The sequence below is a fragment of the Oncorhynchus nerka genome, linkage group LG1, assembly GCF_034236695.1.
Source record: "Oncorhynchus nerka isolate Pitt River linkage group LG1, Oner_Uvic_2.0, whole genome shotgun sequence".
Taxonomy (NCBI): Eukaryota; Metazoa; Chordata; class Actinopteri; order Salmoniformes; family Salmonidae; genus Oncorhynchus; species Oncorhynchus nerka.
Window position 1 is genome coordinate 49,968,551 of NC_088396.1, and position 23,644 is coordinate 49,992,194.

The 23,644-nt window shown below is 45.4% G+C and overlaps 1 protein-coding gene across 1 annotated transcript in view; it reads right to left on the bottom strand.

Annotated features, from left to right (window-relative positions):
• LOC115122018 (ankyrin repeat domain-containing protein 50-like) overlaps positions 1-18,999 on the bottom strand; it is a 31,027-nt gene extending 12,028 nt beyond the window's left edge. Inside the window, 2 exon segments of the mRNA XM_029651167.2 lie at positions 9,376-9,617; positions 17,705-18,999. Of these exon segments, the coding sequence (XP_029507027.2) occupies positions 9,376-9,617; positions 17,705-18,120 (658 nt within the window). The 5' untranslated portion in view covers positions 18,121-18,999.
• Between the last annotated feature and the right edge of the window lie 4,645 nt (positions 19,000-23,644).

Consider the following 23,644-nt stretch of genomic DNA (forward strand, 5'->3'; position numbering starts at 1 on the left):
TCTGTGAGCAGGCCTTTCTAATCGACCTGGCCCGGGTATCCTGGAAGGACATTGACCTCATCCCGTCAGTTGAGGATGCCTGGTCATTCTTTAAAAGTAACTTCCTCACCATTTTAGATAAGCATGCTCCGTTCAAAAATGCAGAACCAAGAACAGATACAGCCCTTGGTTCACTCCAGACCTGACTGCCCTCGACCAGCACAAAAACATCCTGTGGCGGACTGCAATAGCATCGAATAACCCCGTGATATGCAACTGTTCAGGGAAGTCAGGAACCAATACACGCAGTCAGTCAGGAAAGCTAAGGCCAGCTTCTTCAGGCAGAAGTTTGCATCCTGTAGCTCCAACTCCAAAAAGTTCTGGGACACTGTGAAGTCCATGGAGAACAAGAGCACCTCCTCCCAGCTGCCCACTGCACTGAGGCTAGGTAACACGGTCTCCACCGATAAATCCACGATTATCGAAAGCTTCAATAAGCACTTCTCAACGGCTGGCCATGCCTTCCGCCTGGCTACTCCAACCTCGGCCAACAGCTCCGCCCCCCGCAGCTCCTCGCCCAAGCCTCTCCAGGTTCTCCTTTACCCAAATCCAGATAGCAGATGTTCTGAAAGAGCTGCAAAACCTAGACCCGTACAAATCAGCTGGGCTTGACAATCTGGACCCTCTATTTCTGAAACTATCTGCCGCCATTGTCGCAACCCCTATTACCAGCCTGTTCAACCTCTCTTTCATATCGTCTGAGATCCCCAAGGATTGAAAGCTGCCGCAGTCATCCCCCTCTTCAAAGGGGGAGACACCCTGGACCCAAACTGCTATAGACCTATATCCATCCTGCCCTGCCTATCTAAGGTCTTCGAAAGCCAAGTCAACAAACAGGTCACTGACCATCTCGAATCCCACCGTACCTTCTCCGCTGTGCAATCTGGTTTCCGAGCCGGTCACGGGTGCACCTCAGCCACGCTCAAGGTACTAAATGATATCATAACCGCCATCGATAAAAGACAGTACTGTGCAGCCGTCTTCATCGACCTCGCCAAGGCTTTCGACTCTGTCAATCACCATATTCTGATCGGCAGACTCAATAGCCTCGGTTTCTCGGATGACTGCCTTGCCTGGTTCACCAATTACTTTGCAGACAGAGTTCAGTGTGTCAAATCGGAGGGCATGCTGTCCGGTCCTCTGGCAGTCTCTATGGGGGTGCCACAGGGTTCAATTCTCGGGCCGACTCTTTTCTCTGTATATATCAATGATGTTGCTCTTGCTGCGGGCGATTCCCTGATCCACCTCTACACAGACGACACCATTCTATATACTTTCGGCCCGTCATTGGACACTGTGCTATCTAACCTCCAAACGAGCTTCAATGCCATACAGCACTCCTTCCGTGGCCTCCAACTGCTCTTAAACGCGAGTAAAACCAAATGCATGCTTTTCAACCGATCGCTGCCTGCACCCGCATGCCCGACTAGCATCACCACCCTGGATGGTTCCGACCTTGAATATGTGGACATCTATAAGTACCTAGGTGTCTGGCTAGACTGCAAACTCTCCTTCCAAACTCACATCAAACATCTCCAATCGAAAATCAAATCAAGAGTCGGCTTTCTATTCCGCAACAAAGCCTCCTTCACTCACGCCGCCAAGCTTACCCTAGTAAAACTGACTATCCTACCGATCCTCGATTTCGGCGATGTCATCTACAAAATGGCTTCCAACACTCTACTCAGCAAACTGGATGCAGTCTATCATAGTGCCATCCGTTTTGTCACCAAAGCACCTTATACCACCCACCACTGCGACTTGTATGCTCTAGTCGGCTGGCCCTCGCTACATATTCGTCGCCAGACCCACTGGCTCCAGGTCATCTACAAGTCCATGCTAGGTAAAGCTCCGCCTTATCTCAGTTCACTGGTCACGATGGCAACACCCATCCGTAGCACACGCTCCAGCAGGTGTATCTCACTGATCATCCCTAAAGCCAACACCTCATTTGGCCGCCTTTCGTTCCAGTACTCTGCTGCCTGTGACTGGAACGAACTTCAAAAATCGCTGAAGTTGGAGACTTTTATCTCCCTCACCAACTTCAAACATCAGCTATCCGAGCAGCTAACCGATCGCTGCAGCTGTACATAGTCTATTGGTAAATAGCCCACCCATTTTCACCTACCTCATTCCCATACTGTTTTTATACTGTTTATTTTTTATTTTTTTATTTACTTTTCTGCTCTTTTGCACACCAATATCTCTACCTGTACATGACCATCTGATCATTTATCACCCCAGTGTTAATCTGCAAAATTGTATTATTCGCCTACCTCCTCATGCCTTTTGCACACATTGTATATAGACTGCCCATTTTTTTTCTACTGTGTTGTTGACTTGTTAATTGTTTACTCCATGTGTAACTCTGTGTTGTCTGTTCACACTGCTATGCTTTATCTTGGCCAGGTCGCAGTTGCAAATGAGAACTTGTTCTCAACTAGCCTACCTGGTTAAATAAAGGTGAAATAAAAATAAAATAAAAATATACGGCTGTGATTATAATCGAAGAGAATTCTCTTGGTAGATAATGCGGTCTACATTTGATTGTGAGGAATTCTAAATCAGGTGAACAGAAGGATTTGAGTTCCTGTATGTTTCTTTCAGCACACCATGTCTCGTTAGCCATAAGGCATACGCCCCCGCCCCTCTTCTTACCAGAAAGGTGTTTGTTTCTGTCGGCGCGATGCGTGGAGAAACCCGTTGGCTGCACCGCTTCGGATAGCGTCTCTCCAGTGAGCCATGTTTCCGTGAAGCAGAGAACGTTGCAGTCTCTGATGTCCCTCTGGAATGCTACCCTTGCTCGGATTTCATCAACCTTGTTGTCAAGAGACTGGACATTGGCAAGAAGAATGCTAGGGAGTGGTGCACGGTGTGCCCGTCTCCGGAGTCTGACCAGAAGACCGCCTCGTTTCCCTCTTTTTCGGAGTCGATTTTTTGGGTCGCTGCATGCGATCCATTCCGTTGTCCTGTTTGTAAGGCAGAACACAGGATCCGCATCGCGAAAAACATATTCTTGGTCATACTGATGGTGAGTTGACGCTGATCTTATATTCAGTAGTTCTTCTCGACTGTATGTAATGAAACCTAAGATGACCTGGGGTACTAATGTAAGAAATAACACGTAAAAAAACAAAAAACTGCATAGTTTCCTAGGAACGCGAAGCGAGGCGGCCATATCTGTCGGCGCCGGAAGTGTGTCAGAAGTGTATATACACTCAATTAGTAATGGGTAGCATTGCCTTGGGTCAAACGTTGGGTCAATCGTTTAAGGTAGCCTTCCACAAGCTTCCCACAATACGTTGGGTGAATTTTGGCCCATTCCTCCTGACAGAGCTGGTGTAACTGAGTCGGGATTGCAGTCCTCCTTGCTCGCACACGCTTTTTCAGTTCTGCCCACAAATTTTCTATAGGATTGAGGTCAGGGCTTTGTGATGACCTTGACTTTGTCGTCCTTAAGCCAGGTCATTGTCCATTTGGAAGACCCATTTGCGACCAAGCTTTAACTTCCTGACTGATATCTTGAGATGTTGCTTCAATATATCCACATACTTTTCCATCCTCAAGATGCCATCTATTTTGTGAAGTGCACCAGTCCCTTCTGCAGCAAAGCACCCCCACAACATGATGCTGCTACCCCTGTGCTTCACGGTTGGGATGATGTTCTTTGGCTTGCAAGACTCCCCCTTTTTCCTCCAAACATAACGATGGTTATTATGGCCAAACAGTTCTATTTTTGTTTCATCAGACCAGAGGACATTTCTCCAAAAAGTACGATCTTTGTCTCCATGTGCAGTTTTATGGCGGTTTGGAGCAGTGACTTCTTCCTTGCTGAGCGGCCTTTCAGTTTATGTCGATGTAGGACTCGTTTTACTGTGGATATAGATACTTTGTACCTGTTTCCTTCAGCATCTTCACAAGGTTCTTTGCTGTTGTTCTGGGATTGATTTGCACTTTTCGCACCAAAGTACGTTCATCTCTAGGAGACAGAACGCGTCTCCTTCCTGAGTGGTATGATGGCTGCGTGGTCCCATGGTGTTTATACTTGCGTACTATTGTTTGTACATATGAACGTGGTACCTTCAGGTGTTTGGAAATTGCTCCCAAGGATGAACCAGACTTGTGGTCTACAATTTTTTTTCTGAGGTCTTGGCTGATTTCTTTTGATTTTCCCATGATGTCAAGCAAAGAGGCACTGATATTGAAGATAGGCCTTGAAATACATCCACAGGTACACCTCCAATTAACTCAAATGATGTCAACTAGCCTATCAGAAGCTTCTAAAGCCATGACCTCATTTTCTGGAATTTTCCAAGCTGTTTAGAGGCACAGTCAACTTAGTGTATGTAAACTTCTGACCCACTAGAATTGTGATACAGTGAATTATAAGTGAAATAATCTGTCTGTAAACAATTGTTGGAAAAATTACTTGTGTCATGCACAAAGTAGATGTCCTCACCGACTTGCCAAAACTATAGTTTGTTAACAATACATTTGTGGAGTGGTTGAAAAACTGGTTTTAATGACTCCAACCTAAGTGTATGTAAACCTCTGACTTCAAATGTATATATATATATGTATATATATATATATATATATATATATATATATACACTATATATACATAAGTACGCGGACAGGCTATTTCAGCCACACCTGTTGTTGACAGGTGTATAAAATTGAGCACACAGCCATGCAATCTCCATAGACAAACATTGACAGTAGAATGGCCCGTACTGAAGAGCTCAGTGACTTTCAACTGAGGCCCAGTCATAGGATACCACTTTTCCAACAAGACCGAGTTCCATACTGCCTCTGGAAGCAAAGCACCAGAACTGTACGTCGGGAGCTTCATGAAATGGGTTTCCATGGCCGAGCAGCCGAACTGGGTTATTTGGGTTATTAAAGCCCATGATTTGGGAATGAGATATTCAACGAGCAGGTGTCCACATACGTTTGTTCATGTAGTGTGTATATATACAGTACCAGTCAACAGTTTGGACACACCTACTCATTCAAGGGTTTTCTTTATTTTTACTATGTTCTACATTGTAGACTAATAGTAAAGACATCAAAACTATGAAATAACCCAAATGGAATCATGTAGTAACTAAAAAAGTGTTAAATAAATCAAAATATATTTTAGATTTTAGAATCTTCAAAGTAGGCACCCTTTGCCTTGATGCTTTTCCAACAGTCTTGAAGGAGTTCCCACATATGCTGAGCACTTGTTGGCTGCTTTTCCTTCATTGTGCAATACAACTCATCGGAATCCATCTCAATTGGGATTTAGGTCGGGTGATTGTGGAGGCCAGGTCATCTGATGCAGCACTCCATCACTTTCCTTCTTGGTCAAATAGCCCTTACAAATCCTGGAGGTGTGTTTTGAGTCATTGTCCTGTTGAAAAACAAATGATAGTGCCACTAAATGCAAACCAGATGGGATGGCATATCGCTGCAGAATGCTGTGGTAGCCATGCTGGTTAAGTGTGACTTGAATTTAAAAAAAAATCCAACAGTGTCACCAGTAAAGCACCCCCACACCATCCCACCTCCTCCTCCATGCTTCACGGTGCGAACAACACATGCAGAGATCATCCTTTCGCCTACTCTGCGTCTCACAGACACGGCAGTTGGAACCATAAATCTCAAATTTGGACTCATCAGACCAAAGGACAGATGCCCACTGGTCTAATGTCCACATGCATGATGACTCCTTGCTGTCCCCAGCCACCTGGCCGTGCTGCTGCTCCAGTTTCAACTGTTCTGCCTGCGGCTATGGAATCCTGACCTGTTCACCAGATGTGCCAGAGATACTCTTAATGATCAGCTATGAAAAGCCAACTGACAATTACTCCTGAGGTGCTGACTTGCTGCACCCTCGACAACTACTGTGATTATTATTATTCGACCATGCTGGTTATTTATGAACATTTGAACATCTTGGCCATGTTCTGTTATAATCTCCACCCGGCACAGCCGGGAAGAGGACTGACCACCCCTCATAGACTGGTTCCTCTCTAAGTTTCTTCCTAGGTTTTGGCCTTTCTAGGGAGTTTTTCCTAGCCACCGTGCTTCTACACCTGCATTGCTTGCTGTTTGGGGTTTTAGGCTGGGTTTCTGTACAGCACTTTGAGATATCAGCTGATGTACGAAGGGCTATATAAATAAATTTGATTTGATTCGATTTGCTCGTGTTTCTTGGCCCAAGCAATTCTCTTCGTCTTATTGTTGTCCGTTAGTAGCGGTTTCTTTGCACCAATTCGACCATGAAGGCCTGATTCACGCAGTCTCCTCTGAACAGTTGATGTTGAGCATTTATTTGGATTGCAATCTAGGGTGCAGTTAATGAATTTAACGGTGTTGAGCAGGATTGTGTTGGTGTCAGAAGGCTACAGTATTTAACAGTGTTGAGCAGGATTGTGTTGGTGTCAGAGGGCTGCAGTATTTCACGGTATTGAGCAGGATTGTGTTGGTGTCAGAAGGCTATAGTATTTAACAGTGTTGAGCAGGATTGTGTTGGTGTCAGAGGGCTACAGTATTTAACAGTGTTGAGCAGGATTGTGTTGGTGTCAGAGGGCTAGGCAGGATTGTGTTGGTGTCAGTATTTGTGTTGGTGTCAAAGTATTTCACGGTATTGAGTTGTTTGAACAGGAAGGCTATAGTTGTGTTGGTGTCAGAGGGCTGCAGTATTTAACAGTGTTGAGCAGGATTGTGTTGGTGTTAGAAGGCTACAGTATTTAACGGTGTTGAGCAGGATTGTGTTGGAAATAGGGTCTCTCTCTCCTCTCCGGAACGGACGTCTTCAGATGTCACCCACCCTGTGATAATGAGAGTGTGGGGTATCTGTGCTTTGTTCAAATTAATGTAGTGCTGTGTGGGCAGTAAGAACTGGCATTCAGCACGCCTGACAAGGACAGGAATACAATGGCTGGTCCCCTCGCTGCTTTGTTCCTGATCACGCCACAGTTGATTAAAATTAGCATTTTCTAACACTACCCACATTCTAACGACATTCAAATGTATTTTTGTTTTGTTGACCTTTTGTAGAAAAGCCTAACTTGAGATATTGTCCATGCTATAGGCTTATAGAAAAGCCTGACTTGAGATATTGTCCATGCTATAAGCTTGTAGAAAAGCCTGACTTGAGATATTGTCCATGCTATAGGCTTGTAGAAAAGCCTGACTTGAGATATTGTCCATGCTATAGGCTTATAGAAAAGCCTGACTTGAGATATTGTCCATGCTATAGGCTTATAGAAAAGCCTGACTTGAACATATTGTCCATGCTATAGGCTTGTAGAAAAGCCTGCGCATCCAACCCAGAAGCCAGTCGCACCAATGTGTCAGAGGAAACACAGTGCACCTGGTAACCTTGGTTAGCGCGCACTGCGCCCGGCCCGCCACAGGAGTCGCTGGTGCGCGACGAGACAAGGCCAAACCCTCCCTAACCCGGACAACGCTAGGCCAATTGTGCGTCGCCCCACGGCCGGTTACGACAGAGCCTGGGCGCGAACCCAGGGTCTCTGGTGGCACAGCTGGCAATGCAGTACAGCACCCTTAACCACTGCGCCACCCGGGAGTAAAGATGTGGATTCTGATTAAGGCGGCCCACCGCACCTCTCTGATTCAGACGGCATTCAGTTGTACAACTGAAAAGCCTGATTTGAGATATTGTCCATGTTGAAAACCCTAACCCTAAACCCTAAACCCTAAACCCTAACCCTAACCCTAAACCCTAACCCTAACCCTAACCCAGTTGTACAACTGAAAAGCCTGATTTGAGATATTGTCCATGTTGAAAACCCTAACCCTAACCCTAAACCCTAAACCCTAAACCCTAACCCTAAACCCTAACCCTAACCCTAAACCCTAAACCCTAACCCTAACCCTAAACCCTAACCCTAACCCTAAACCCTAAACCCTAAACCCTAACCCTAAACCCCAAACCCTAACCCTAAACCCTAACCCTAACCCTAAAACCTAACCCTAAACCCTAACCCTTAACCCTAACCCTAACCCCTAACCCCTAACCCTAACCCTAAACACATAGACTCTGTCAGCTGATGAGCCTAAGGGCACTACAGCTGTTCTAATCACGTTTACAATAAACAACCATGTTAGGCTGTGTATTGGCAAGAATGGTGGCAGACAACTTTGTTTCATGTTTACAAAAGCATAATACTAATTCAACCGGTCTGGGTAGCAGCCTGAGGTGGTGCTTTCAAACACAAGCCAACTCACTCCATATACAGTACCAGTCAAAAGTTTGGACACACCTACTCATTTAAGGGTTTTTCTTAATTTGTTTTACTATTTTCAACATTGTAGAATAATAGACATGAAACCTATGGAATAACACATATTGAATCAAGTAGTAACATTGTTAAAAGTTCATCTGTGTAATGTCTTTCCATCTTAATGCATTTGAGTCAATCAGTTGTGTTGTGACAAGGCCGTGGTGGTATACAGAAGAGAGCACTATTTGGTAAAAGACCAAGTCCATATTATGGGGAGAACGGCTCGAATAAGCAAAGAGAAATGACCTTCCATCATTACCTAAAGACATGAAGGTCAGTCAATGCGGAACATTTCAGGAACTTTTAAAGTTTTTTCAAGTGCAGTCGCAAAAAACCATCAAGCGCTATGATGAAACTGGCTCTCATGAGGACCGCCACAGGAAAGGAAGACCCAGAGTTACCTCAACTGTTCAGCGGAGACTACGTGAATCAGGCCTTCATGATCGAATTGCTGCAAAGAAACCACTATTAAATGACACCAATAAGAAAAAGAGACTTACTTAGGCCAAGAGATTTTTGGTTCCAACTACCATGTCTTTGTGAGACGCAGAGTAGGTGAATGGATGATCTCTGCATGTGTAGTTCCCACGGTGAAGCATGGAGGAGGTGTGATGCTGTGGGGATGCTTTGCTGGAGACACTGTCTGTGATTTATTTAAAATTCAAGGCACACTTAGTAGAACTATCATTTGTTTTTCAACAGGACAATGACCCAACACATGTCCATATGTGGAAACTCCTTCAAGACTGTTGGAAAAGCATTCCAGGTGAAGCTGGTTGAGAGAATGCCAAGAGTGTGCAAAGCTGCCATCAAGGCAAAGGGTGGCTACTTTGAAGAATCTCAAATTTAAAATCTATTTTGATTTGTTCAGCACTTGAGAGGAATATTTACACCTGCATTGCTAGCTGTTTGGGGTTTTAGGCTGGGTTTCTGTACAGCCTTTGTGACATCAGCCGATGTCTGGGCTTTATCAAATAAATTTGATTGATATTTGTGTAGAACATACAAAGGAAAACCTGAGACAGCCCGCACATACCTGAGAACATCTTACACACAGCCTTGTTCTGTCTGCGGACAGAGCAGACCAGGAGCAGCCAGCTGGGGAAGAGGTGCTGGTGGCTGGACAGGAGCTCTGAGATAGAGTTGTTCCTCCCTGGAGCCCCAGCACTGGAGGACCCCTCACCGGCCCCATACTCAAACCCCGAGTCCAGGGAGTCCACAACCAGAAACAAGGGCTGCCCTGGGGGAGGGAGGCCCAGCAAAGGCAATAACACTGCCCTGGAGAGACAGAGAGAGAGAGAGAGAGAGAGAGAGAGAGAGAGGGGGGAATGTAGCTGGTATTTCATCACACGTGGTAAATTAACAGATCTGGTGTTTTATTTTACCTTCATTTAAACCAGGCAAGTCAGTTAAAGAACAAATTCTTATTGACAATGGCGGCCTAGGAACAGCATGTTAACTGCCTTGTTCAGGGGCAGAACGACAGATATTTACCATTGTCAGCTCGGGGATTCGATCTAGCAACTTTTCGGTTACACTGGCCCAACGCTCTAACCACTAGGCTACCTGCCACCCAAAATAGCTGTAGTAAATGACTGTACATAATTGCATCGTTCAGTGACTGAACTGTCTGAACACGAATGTCCATGGTTGAAGCTACTGTAATGAAACACAGTGAAAGCTGGTGTCATAAAGGTAGAACAGAACTGTGTTATCAACTGGGTTTTTTCTCTCCTGAAGGAAACAGCTTCTACATTCACCAGGGCTATGGGTGTTACATCTGTCCTGCTCAGGCAAGCCTTTCGGCCCCACTCCCCCTGGTTCAACCCCCTCACCCAGTCTCCCTAGGCCTGGGTAGAGTGATCCAGTGACTCAGGTCTAAAGAAGCCCTGGGATTTCCTGTACCGCCCTGGGCACACACACACACACACACACACACACACACACACACACACACACACACACACACACACACACACACACACACACACACACACACACACACACACACACACACACACACACACACACACACACACACACAGTACAGACACACACACACACACACACACAGACAGACAGACAGGTCTGTAGTCTCTGCCAGCCCTCTTATAACCTTCTTATCAAAAGCCCTGTTCTACAGGAGTAGATGTACTAGCTATAGCATAGTAACAACAGACACAGTAGATGTACTAACTATAGCATAGTAACAACAGACACAGTAGATGTACTAACTATAGCATAGTAACAACAGACACAGTAGATTTACTAACTATAGCATAGTAACAACAGACACAGTAGATGTACTAACTATAGCATAGTAACAACAGACACAGTAGATGTACTAACTATAGCATAGTAACAACAGACACAGTAGATTTACTAACTATAGCATAGTAACAACAGACACAGTAGATGTACTAACTATAGCATAGTAACAACAGACACAGTAGATGTACTAACTATAGCATAGTAACAACAGACACAGTAGATGTACTAACTATAGCATAGTAACAACAGACACAGTAGATGTACTAACTATAGCATAGTAACAACAGACAAAGTAGATTTACTAACTATAGCATAGTAACAACAGACACAGTAGATTTACTAACTATAGCATAATAACAACAGACACAGTAGATGTACTAACTATAGCATAATAACAACAGACACAGTAGATTTACTAACTATAGCAGAGTAACAACAGACACAGTAGATTTACTAACTATAGCATAGTAACAACAGACACAGTAGATGTACTAACTATAGCATAGTAACAACAGACACAGTAGGTTTGCTAACTACAGCATAGTAACAACAGACACAGTAGATGTACTAACTATAGCAGAGTAACAACAGACACAGTAGATTTACTAACTATAGCATAGTAACAACAGACACAGTAGGTTTGCTAACTACAGCATAGTAACAACAGACACAGTAGATGTACTAACTATAGCATAATAACAACAGACACAGTAGATTTACTAACTATAGCAGAGTAACAACAGACACAGTAGATTTACTAACTATAGCATAGTAACAACAGACACAGTAGGTTTGCTAACTACAGCATAGTAACAACAGACACAGTAGATGTACTAACTATAGCATAGTAACAACAGACACACCTGGACAGGACACCTCTACAGTATACAGGGTTCAATAGAGTCCTCTGGGAACAGAGGGTGGCTTCACACCATACTTAGGCCATGTTACATCCATGCAAAGTATGTGTGTGTGTGTGTGTACTGTGTGTGTACTGTGTGTGTACTGTGTACTGTGTACTGTGTACTGTTTGTGTGTGTACTGTGTGTGTGTGTACTGTGTGTGTGTGTACTGTGTGTGTGTGTGTGTGTGTACTGTGTGTACTGTGTATGTGTGTACTGTGTATGTGTGTATGTGTGTACTGTGTGTGTGTGTATGTGTGTACTGTGTGTGTGTGTACTGTGTGTGTGTGTGTACTGTGTATGTGTGTGTGTGTGTGTACTGTGTGTACTGTGTATGTGTGTATGTGTGTATGTGTGTACTGTGTGTGTGTGTGTGTATGTGTGTACTGTGTGTGTGTGTACTGTGTATAAGTGTGTACTGTGTGTGTGTGTGTGTGTACTGTGTGTGTGTTGTGTGTGTGTGTGTATGTGTGTACTGTGTGTGTGTGTGTGTGTATGTGTGTACTGTGTGTGTGTGTGTGTGTGTGTATGTGTGTACTGTGTGTGTGTGTGTGTGTGTGTACTGTGTGTGTGTGTGTGTGTGTGTGTATGTGTGTACTGTGTATGTGTGTAGTGTGTGTGTGTATGTATGTACTGTGTGTGTGTGTGTGTGTGTGTGTGTGTGTGTGTGTGTGTGTGTGTGTGTGTGTGTGTGTGTGTGTGTGTGTGTATGTGTGTACTGTGTGTGTGTGTACTGTGTATGTGTGTGTACTGTGTGTGTGTGTGTGTGTGTGTGTGTGTGTGTGTGTGTGTGTGTGTGTGTGTGTGTGTGTGTGTACTGTGTGTACTGTGTGTGTGTGTGTGTGTGTACTGTGTGTGTGTGTGTGTGTGTGTGTGTGTGTGTGTGTGTGTGTGTGTGTGTGTGTATGTGTGTGTGTATGTGTGTATGTGTGTATGTGTGTACTCTGTGTGTGTGTACTGTGTATATGTGTGCACTGTGTGTGTGTGTGTGTGTACTGTGTGTGTGTGTGTGTGTGTGTGTGTACTGTGTGTGTACTGTGTACTGTGTACTGTGTGTGCACTGTGTGTGTAGTGTATGTGTGTACTGTGTGTGTGTGTGTGTGTGTGTGTGTGTGTGTGTGTACTGTGTGTGTGTGTGTGTGTGTGTGTGTACTGTGTGTGTGTGTATGTGTGTACTGTGTGTGTGTGTACTGTGTGTGTGTGTGTGTACTGTGTGTGTGTGTGTGTGTGTGTACTGTGTGTGTGTGTATGTGTGTACTGTGTATGTGTGTACTGTGTGTGTGTGTGTGTATGTGTGTACTGTGTGTGTGTACTGTGTATATGTGTGTACTGTGTGTGTGTGTGTGTACTGTGTGTGTACTGTGTGTGTGTGTGTGTATGTGTGTACTGTGTGTGTGTGTGTGTGTGTGTATGTGTGTACTGTGTGTGTGTGTGTGTGTGTGTATGTGTGTACTGTGTGTGTGTGTATGTGTGTACTGTGTATTGTGTGTGTGTGTGTGTGTGTATGTGTGTAGTGTGTGTGTGTGTATGTATGTACTGTGTGTGTGTGTGTGTGTGTGTGTGTGTGTACTGTGTGTGTGTATGTGTGTATGTGTGTACTGTGTGTATGTGTGTACTGTGTGTGTGTGTACTGTGTATATGTGTGTACTGTGTGTGTGTGTGTGTGTGTGTACTGTGTGTGTGTGTGTACTGTGTGTGTGTGTGTGTACTGTGTGTGTGTGTGTGTACTGTGTGTGTATGTGTGTACTGTGTGTGTACTGTGTGTGTGTATGTGTGTACTGTGTGTGTGTGTATGTGTGTACTGTGTGTGTGTGTGTGTGTGTGTGTGTGTGTGTGTGTGTGTGTGTGTGTGTGTGTGTGTGTGTGTGTGTGTGTGTGTGTGTGTGTGTGTGTGTGTGTGTACTGTGTGTGTGTGTGTGTGTGTGTGTGTGTGTGTGTGTACTGTGTGTGTGTGTGTGTGCGACATAATGGGGGCGATGACACGACGGTGCTGTGTGTTGTTTTAGCGCCTCACACCTGGCAGTACAACACGACGCAGCAGACACCTAACGATGTGACACGTTGAAACGTTTTGGAACCACATGTACTGTATAAAGCGTTTGATTGGTTGAGACGGTGTTGAAAAAACAAAAAAAAGAAAAGAAAAGAATGTACTAATTCACAGAAGGACCTGAATAACAGCCTTGGTCATTCACAAACATTCAACAACGGAGTAACACTCCCACGCTTCAATGATCTCTCTTAGAAGTATCCAAAGGAAGGTGTCAGCTAATGTAAATGTAAGATATAGTCTAGTGAACACATTTGTAAAAGTCGGCCGTACCCCCTCCTCCCCTCCCCCTCCCACCCCCACCCCCACTACTCACGCTGAACAATACACTAAAGTTCAAGTTTTATGTAAAAGCACTTAGGGCCTATTGAGAGAGGGGATGTGAACGCAGTCTCCAGTCTAAACCATTTAGGTCACGAGCTTTATCACACTTATGATATAATAGTGGAGCACACCCTGTGTATGTGAGCGCACGCACGCTGTGTGTGCACAGAATCAGGTTAATGACCCTTTAATTGACTCAGGGCTTCCTGCCCCATCCTGTCATCGTGGCACTGGCCCGAAGGCTGACCTTTGAACCCACAGCCCTGCTGTGATTGTACAGTGTAAGCTAAGCGGGTTGTTCTATGTTGTTAACAACTCTAATGGCTACAGCTAGCATTTATATGGTGTTAATGACTCTAATGGCTACAGCTAGCATTTATATGGCATTAATGATGCTAATGGCTACAGCTAGCATTTATATGGTGTTAATGACTCTAATGGCTACAGCTAGCATTTATATGGTGTTAATGACTCTAATGGCTACAGCTAGCATTTATATGGTGTTAATGACTCTAATGGCTACAGCTAGCATTTATGTGGCGTTAATGATGCTAATGGCTACAGCTAGCATTTATATGTTGTTAACAACTCTAATGGCTACAGCTAGCATTTATATGGCGTTAATGATGCTAATGGCTACAGCTAGCATTTATGTGGCGTTAATGATGCTAATGGCTACAGCTAGCATTTATATGGTGTTAATGACTCTAATGGCTACAGCTAGCATTTATATGGCGATTAATGATGCTAATGGCTTAATGATGCAGCTAGCATTTATATGTATATGGTGTTAATGACTCTAATGGCTACAGCTAGCATTTATATGGTGTTAATGACTCTAATGGCTACAGCTAGCATTTATATGGCGTTAATGATGCTAATGGCTACAGCTAGCATTTATGTGGCGTTAATGATGCTAATGGCTACAGCTAGCATTTATATGGTGTTAATGACTCTAATGGCTACAGCTAGCATTTATATGGCGTTAATGATGCTAATGGCTACAGCTAGCATTTATATGGTGTTAATGATGGTGCTAGCATTTATATGGTGTTAATGACTCTAATGGCTACAGCTAGCATTTATATGGCGTTAATGATGCTAATGGCTACAGCTAGCATTTATATGGTGTTAACGACCCTAATGGCTACAGCTAGCATTTATATGGCGTTAATGATGCTAATGGCTACAGCTAGCATTTATATGGTGTTAACAACTCTAATGGCTACAGCTAGCATTTATATGGCGTTAATGATGCTAATGGCTACAGCTAGCATTTATATGGCGTTAATGATGCTAATGGCTACAGCTAGCATTTATGTGGTGTTAACGACTCTAATGGCTACAGCTAGCATTTATATGGTGTTAACGACTCTAATGGCTACAGCTAGCATTTATATGGCGTTAATGATGCTAATGGCTACAGCTAGCATTTATATGGCGTTAATGATGCTAATGGCTACAGCTAGCATTTATATGGTGTTAATGACTCTAATGGCTACAGCTAGAATCTGTTCAATTTCAAGGATCCTTTGTATATACTTTCACCGTCACTCCAAGCTCTTGTTTCCTCTGACAGTGTTCACATGACAGTGGCTCAACTTCAGACACTTTCTCTCACTCAGGCTCCGAATGCACACAGCTCCCTCCAGGCTATGGGTCAGGGGAATGTGGAATGTAGCCCTATACTTCACACCAGAAGCACAGCAAACCGAGAGGGAGAGCGTGAGCGTTCCTCCGCCGTCCACAACCATCCCCAGAGTCAGCACGACAGCAGCAGACAGACAGAGAGGGTCCTCGTAAGAATGGCGACCTCACCAAGCAGTACCAACGACTTCGTCTTTGTGACTCGAGGGAACGCATTTTTCATGTCTTTGTTCTTTTTTTTCTGAAAGGACGTGTCGTAAATAGCATTGTAGCATTCATTCATACTGGAGGGCCATTGTGAGAGCGTTGAATGGCCTGTATTATTAGGGGGGAAATAAATAAATAAATAAACCAAGGAAGCGAGACAATCACTAGTTTTTTTTCTGTGGTGCTTTTGGCCCTCTTTGTTTGACTGAGCAGCACTAGCAGTGACAGGCTTTTAGAAGTACAGTGGAAATAGAATCTGAATGTCAATGCCATTTTTATTTAACCTTTATTTAACGAGGCAAGTCAGTTAAAGAACAAACTCTTATTTAAAATGACGCATACCAAAAGGCAAAAGGTCTCCTGTGGGGATGGGGTATAAATGGGATAAAAAAATATATAATACAAATAAATACAAATATATAGGACAAAACACACATCACTACAAGAGAGACAACACAACAGTACATAAAGAGAGACCTATAAGACGACAACATAGCAAGGCAGCAACACATGACAACACAGCATGGTAGCAACACAACATGACAACAACATGATAGCAACACAACATGGCAGCAGCACAACATGGTAGCAACACAACATGGTAGCAACACAACATGGTAGGAGAACAGCATGGTAGCAACACAACATGGTAGGAGCACAGCATGGTAGCAACACAACATGACAACAGCATGGTAGCAACACAGCATGGTAGCAACACAACATGACAACAGCATGGTAGCAACACAACATGGTAGAAACACAACATGGTAGCAACACAGCATGGTAGCAACACAACATGACAACAGCATGGTAGCAACACAACATGGTAGCAACACAACATGGTAGCAACACAGCATGGTAGCAACACAACATGACAACAGCATGGTAGCAACACAACATGGTAGCAACACAGCATGGTAGCAACACAGCATGACAACAGCATGGTAGCAACACAACATGGTAGCAACACAACATGGTAGCAACACAGCATGACAACAGCATGGTAGCAACACAACATGGTAGCAACACAACATGGTAGCAACACAGCATGGTAGCAACACAACATGACAACAGCATGGTAGCAACACAACATGGTAGCAACACAACATGGTAGGAGCACAGCATGGTAGCAACACAACATGGTAGGAGCACAACATGGTAGGAGAATAACATGGTAGGAGCACAAAACATGATACAAACATTATTGGGCACAGACAACAGCACAAAGGGCAAGAAGGTAGAGACAACCATACATCATGCAAAGCAGCCACAACTGTCAGTAAGTGTCCATGATTGAGTCTTTGAATGAAGAGATTGAGATAAAACTGCCCAGTTTGAGTGTTTGTTGCAGCTCGTTCCGGTCGCTAGCTATAGCAAACTGAAAAGACGAGTGACCCAGGGATGTGTGTACTTTGGGGACCTTTAACAGAATGTGACTGGCAGAACGGGTGTTGTGTAGGTGGAGGATGAGGGCTGCAGTAGATATCTCAGATAGGGGGGAGTGAGGCCTAAGAGGGTTTTATAAATAAGCATCAACCAGTGGGTCTTGCGACGGGTATACACAGATGACCAGTTTACAGAGGAGTATAGAGTGCAGTCATATGTCTTATAAGGAGCAATGGTGGCAAATCTGATGGCCCGAATGGTAAACTCCCGGATATCTGTAGGAAGTAGTCAAGGACAGTTAACTAGGAGAAGCTTGATGGTTGTGTAATTTATTTCACTTTCCAAATACATTATGCTAATACGACTATTCATATGCTACTGTGAAAGTGTGACTATTATCCCTCTATCAATCTGACTGCCTCAATGTTTGAGTCTGACAACCCTTGAAATGTCTCTATGGAAATGTCACATCCGCTTCTGCAGACAATGTATTGAATTCACATCAGAGCAGAGCGATTCACAAAGCCGTCTAGATAAGTTGATTAGTAATGCCAGAGAGTAATAGACGGGGTGCAGACCTTTTGAAGGTGTCATCTGGGTCCCTCTGGCAGTGTAGGGGCTCCAAGGTGGTAGCCACCAAGGGGGTGTCCAGTGTGTCCCTGTACCCCAGGGGGAGGAGGGGGCTGACCCTCAGCTGATCCACCAGGCCCAGGACAAACCTCCACACCGCCACGCTCCTCCCGTCCTCCCGCTGGCAGAAGTGAAACCCCAAACAGCGTGGTGCCAACCCAAGCCCTGCATCCGATGTGGGCCATACTGCCTCTGTGCATAGGGCTGTCTTCCCTGCCCCGGGCCCCCCAGTCACCAGGACCCCCGGGGGCCGGCCGGGAGTGGACCTGGCCTCCAGACAGCGCCCAAGCTTTTCCAGGGCCCATTCCCGGCAGTAGAAGCGGCGGCCCCGAAGTAGGCTAGTGCTATGGCTGCTGCCACTCATCGGGCCCCTGGGAACCAACCAGGAGTCACTCCACCACGGATCCAATGTCCCATACTCCCCTCTCCAGTTCCTCTTGTACTTTTGCTTTTGATATGAATGGACAATTGTAGACTATTATATGGATAATAGCTTTGGTAGTGTCAGGATACTTTCCTTGAGTGTCCTGAAAGTTCAGCGTCAGATGTTATGTTCTGGTGGATCCTCCAGGTACCGTCCTTGTCCCTTAATCCTTCCCCTGTGGCCAACTAGGATCAGTCCTCTGGACAATCAGGTGTGTGGAGTGAGATCCTTTAGTCTCTCCACAGGTTCCTCAGGTCAATCAGTGTGTCTCTGCCATTTCAACCCGGGGTCCTCAGGTCAATCAGTGTGTCTCTGCCATTTCAACCCGGGGTCCTCAGGTCAATCAGTGTGTCTCTACCATATCAACCCGGGGTCCTCAGGTCAATCAGTGTGTCTCTGCCAAATCAACCTTGGGTCCTCAGGTCAATCAGTGTGTCTCTGCCATCTCAACCCGGGGTCCTCAGGTCAATCAGTGTGTCTCTGCCATCTCAACCCGGAGTCCTCAGGTCAATCAGTGTGTCTCTGCCAAATCAACCCGGGTCCGCAGGTGAGAAATAAAAGGAAAAGGTTAATGAATAGAAAATAGAATAGAGCTGCGGCTGCTACACGGTTCCAGTAGCGACTCTTTCTTTCACACTGCTGCTCCTCTCCTCTGTCTGGGAGAGAGAGAGAAAAGAGAGAGACAGAGAGAGTGTCAGACCGTGAGAGATTGTGAAGAGGGATCACCCCAGATAAGATATCCTTGTGTTCTCCCTCCCTCAGTGCTGCTGCTGCTGAAAGTCCTGCTTTCTCTCGTTGCGATTCCTACATTTGTCTCAAAGTTTCTTCCCTCTCCGTACAGTCGGCTCAGATGAAATCCCTCCTCTTTCACACGCCCTCTCCGTCCCTCGCTCCCTCCCCCCTCTCTCTCTCCCTCCCTCGCTCCCTCCCTCCCCCTCTCTCTCCCTTCCCCCCTCCCTCTCTCTTTCTCTCTCTCCCCCTTCCTCCCTCCCTCTCTCTTTCTCTCCCTCCCTCCCTCTCTCTTTCTCTACCTCCCTCCCTCCCCTCTCTCCTCCCTCCCTCCCTCCCTCTCTCCTCCCCCCATTTCTCAGCATGTCAGGGCATGTATTGAAGCAGAGTGGCATTTAAACTGTGAGTCAGAGACAGGGAGGGAGAAGAGAGAGCATATTGGAACGTGTGAGCGATCTAAAGAGAGGAGGAGTTGGATTGCTTGTTTGGGGTCAAAGTTCATCCACAACAGCATGCTATAACTGAGGCTTTCACACCGCTCCTGGGTCCCTCCTGTCCAGGGGATTGGCTCGGGGAGGGAGGGAGGTTGTGAATGAGCTCCAGAACTCCTCCTGTCCAGGGGATTGGCTCGAGGAGGGAGGGAGGTTGTGAATGAGCTCCAGAACTCCTGTATAAGTACACCTCACATGGTTATTGTTAAACAGATGTGATGAAGTAGAACCCATGCTGCTGTTATTGCAGGAATCAGGATGGAACCAACCTTTAACTAGGTCGCTGACAAAGCCCCTTTATGTACTCTGACTGTTTCCACGTTTTGTGAGGAAAGCATTCGAGGCTCAGAGAGGTGTTTTTTAAATTTTTTTATTTTTTTAAACGTGATGATGGGTAAAAGGGTTTGATGCTTATCTGAATTGTGGCCACGCAGACGACGATGATGTCATATGTTCCGGCGCCGACAGAGATGGCCGCCTCGCTTCGCGTTCCTAGGAAACTATGCGTTTTTTTTTTTTTTTTTACGTGTTATTTCTTACATTAGTACCCAGGTCATCTTAGGTTTCATTACATACAGTCGAGAAGAACTACTGAATATAAGATCAGCGTCAACTCACCATCAGTACGACCAAGAATATGTTTTCCGCGACGCGGATCCTGTGTTCTGCCTTATGAACAGGACAACGGAATGGATCGCATGCAGCGACCCAAGGAAACGACTCCGAAAAAGAGGGAAACGTAGCGGTCTTCTGGTCAGACTCCGAAAAAGGGCACATCGCGCACCACTCCTCAGCATTCTTCTTGCCAATGTCCAGTCTCTTGACAACAAGGTTGATGAAATCCGAGCAAGGGTAGCATTCCAGAGGGACATCAGAGACTGCAACGTTCTCTGCTTCACGGAAACATGGCTTACTGGGAAGACGCTATCCGATGCGGTGCAGCCAACGGGTTTCTCCACGCATCGCGCCGACAGAAACAAACATCTTTCTGGTAAGAAGAGTGGCGGGGGCGTATGCCTCATGACTAACGAGACATGGTGTGATGAAGGAAACATACAGGAACTCAAATCCTTCTGTTCACCTGATTTAGAATTCCTCACAATCAAATGTAGACCGCATTATCTTCCAAGAGAATTCTCTTCGATTATAATCACAGCCGTATATATCCCCCCCCAAGCAGACACGTCGATGGCTCTGAACAAACTTTATTTAACTCTTTGCAAAGTGGAAACCATTTATCCGGAGGCTGCATTCATTGTAGCTGGGGATTTTAACAAAGCTAATCTGAAAACAAGACTCCCTAAATTTTATCAGCATATCGATTGCGCAACCAGGGGTGGTAAAACCTTGGATCACTGTTACTCTAACTTCCGCGACGCATATAAGGCCCTGCCCCGCCCCCCTTTCGGAAAAGCTGACCACAACTCCATTTTGTTGATCCCTGCCTACAGGCAGAAACTGAAACAAGAGGCTCCCACGCTGAGGTCTGTCCAACGCTGGTCAGACCAAGCTGACTCCACACTCCAAGACTGCTTCCATCACGTGGACTGGGACATGTTTCGTATTGCGTCAGATAAAAAAATATTGACGAATACGCTGATTCGGTGTGCGAGTTCATTAGAACGTGCGTTGAAGATGTCGTTCCCATAGCAACGATAAAAACATTCCCTAACCAGAAACCGTGGATTGATGGCAGCATTCGCGTGAAACTGAAAGCGCGAACCACTGCTTTTAATCAGGGCAAGGTGTCTGGCAACATGACCGAATACAAACAGTGCAGCTATTCCCTCCGCAAGGCTATTAAACAAGCTAAGCGTCAGTACAGAGACAAAGTAGAATCTCAATTCAACGGCTCAGACACAAGAGGCATGTGGCAGGGTCTACAGTCAATCACGGACTACAAGAAGAAACCCAGCCCAGTCACGGACCAGGATGTCTTGCTCCCAGGCAGACTAAATAACTTTTTTGCCCGCTTTGAGGACAATACAGTGCCACTGACACGGCCTGCAACGAAAACATGCGGTCTCTCCTTCACTGCAGCCGAGGTGAGTAAGACATTTAAACGTGTTAACCCTCTCAAGGCTGCAGGCCCAGACGGCATCCCCAGCCGCGCCCTCAGAGCATGCGCAGACCAGCTGGCCGGGGGTGTTTACGGACATATTCAATCAATCCCTATACCAGTCTGCTGTTCCCACATGCTTCAAGAGGGCCACCATTGTTCCTGTTCCCAAGAAAGCTAAGGTAACTAAGCTAAACGACTACCGCCCCGTAGCACTCACTTCCGTCATCATGAAGTGCTTTGAGAGACTAGTCAAGGACCATATCACCTCCACCCTACCTGACACCCTAGACCCACTCCAATTTGCTTACCGCCCAAATAGGTCCACAGACGATGCAATCTCAACCACACTGCACACTGCCCTAACCCACCTGGACAAGAGGAATACCTATGTGAGAATGCTGTTCATCGACTACAGCTCGGCATTCAACACCATAGTACCCTCCAAGCTCGTCATCAAGCTCGAGACCCTGGGTCTCGACCCCGCCCTGTGCAACTGGGTACTGGACTTCCTGACGGGCCGCCCCAGCTGGTGAGGGTAGGCAACAACATCTCCTCCCCGCTGATCCTCAACACGGGGCCCCACAAGGGTGCGTTCTGAGCCCTCTCCTGTACTCCCTGTTCACCCACGACTGCGTGGCCACGCACGCCTCCAACTCAATCATCAAGTTTGCGGACGACACAACAGTGGTAGGCTTGATTACCAACAACGACGAGACGGCATACAGGGAGGAGGTGAGGGCCCTCGGAGTGTGGTGTCAGGAAAATAGCCTCACACTCAACGTCAACAAAACTAAGGAGATGATTGTGGACTTCAGGAAACAGCAGAGGGAACACCCCCCTATCCACATCGATGGAACAGTAGTGGAGAGGGTAGCAAGTTTTAAGTTCCTCGGCATACACATCACAGACAAACTGAATTGGTCCACTCACACTGACAGCGTCGTGAAGAAGGCGCAGCAGCGCCTCTTCAACCTCAGGAGGCTGAAGAAATTTGGCTTGTCACCAAAAGCACTCACAAACTTCTACAGATGCACAATCGAGAGCATCCTGGCGGGCTGTATCACCGCCTGGTATGGCAACTGCTCCGCCCTCAACCGTAAGGCTCTCCCGAGGGTAGTGAGGTCTGCACAACGCATCACCGGGGGCAAACTACCTGCCCTCCAGGACACCTACACCACCCGATGTTACAGGAAGGCCATAAAGATCATCAAGGACATCAACCACCCGAACCACTGCCTGTTCACCCCGCTATCATCCAGAAGGCGAGGTCAGTACAGGTGCATCAAAGCTGGGACCGAGAGACTGAAAAACAGCTTCTATCTCAAGGCCATCAGACTGTTAAACAGCCACCACTAACATTGAGTGGCTGTTGCCAACACACTGTCATTGACACTGACCCAACTCCAGCCACTTTAATAATGGGAATTGATGAGAAATGATGTAAATATATCACTAGCCACTTTAAACAATGCTACCTTATATAATGTTACTTACCCTACATTATTCATCTCATATGCATACGTATATACTGTACTCTACATCATCGACTGCATCCTTATGTAATACATGTATCACTAGCCACTTTAACTATGCCACTTTGTTTACTTTGTCTACATACTCATCTCATATGTATATACTGTACTCGATACCATCTACTGTATGCTGCTCTGTACCATCACTCATTCATATATCCTTATGTACATATTCTTTATCCCCTTACACTGTGTATAAGAGAGTAGTTTTGGAATTGTTAGTTAGATTACTTGTTGGTTATCACTGCATTGTCGGAACTAGAAGCACAAGCATTTCGCTACACTCGCATTAACATCTGCTAACCATGTGTATGTGACAAATAAAATTTGATTTGATTTGATTTGATATGATGTATGATGTCGCCAGAACCAAAAAATAGACGGCAGTATCTTCTACTGTAGCCATGCACAGCAGACTGTGAAGGGGATTCCATTGTGTCTTTCAAACTGGGATTGAAATACAGTTATTATGACAACCAATTGTTTCCAGAAGCTTCTTGTATAAATGCTTTCCATCTTCAAAGTTATTTGTGGTTATGCGTTGATGTTGAGCCTAATTTATTTATTTAAATGTTTTATAAAAAAACAAAATGTATAGTTAACATATCATCACATTTCTTTAAAGGTAGACTTATTTTTCATAAAAATAA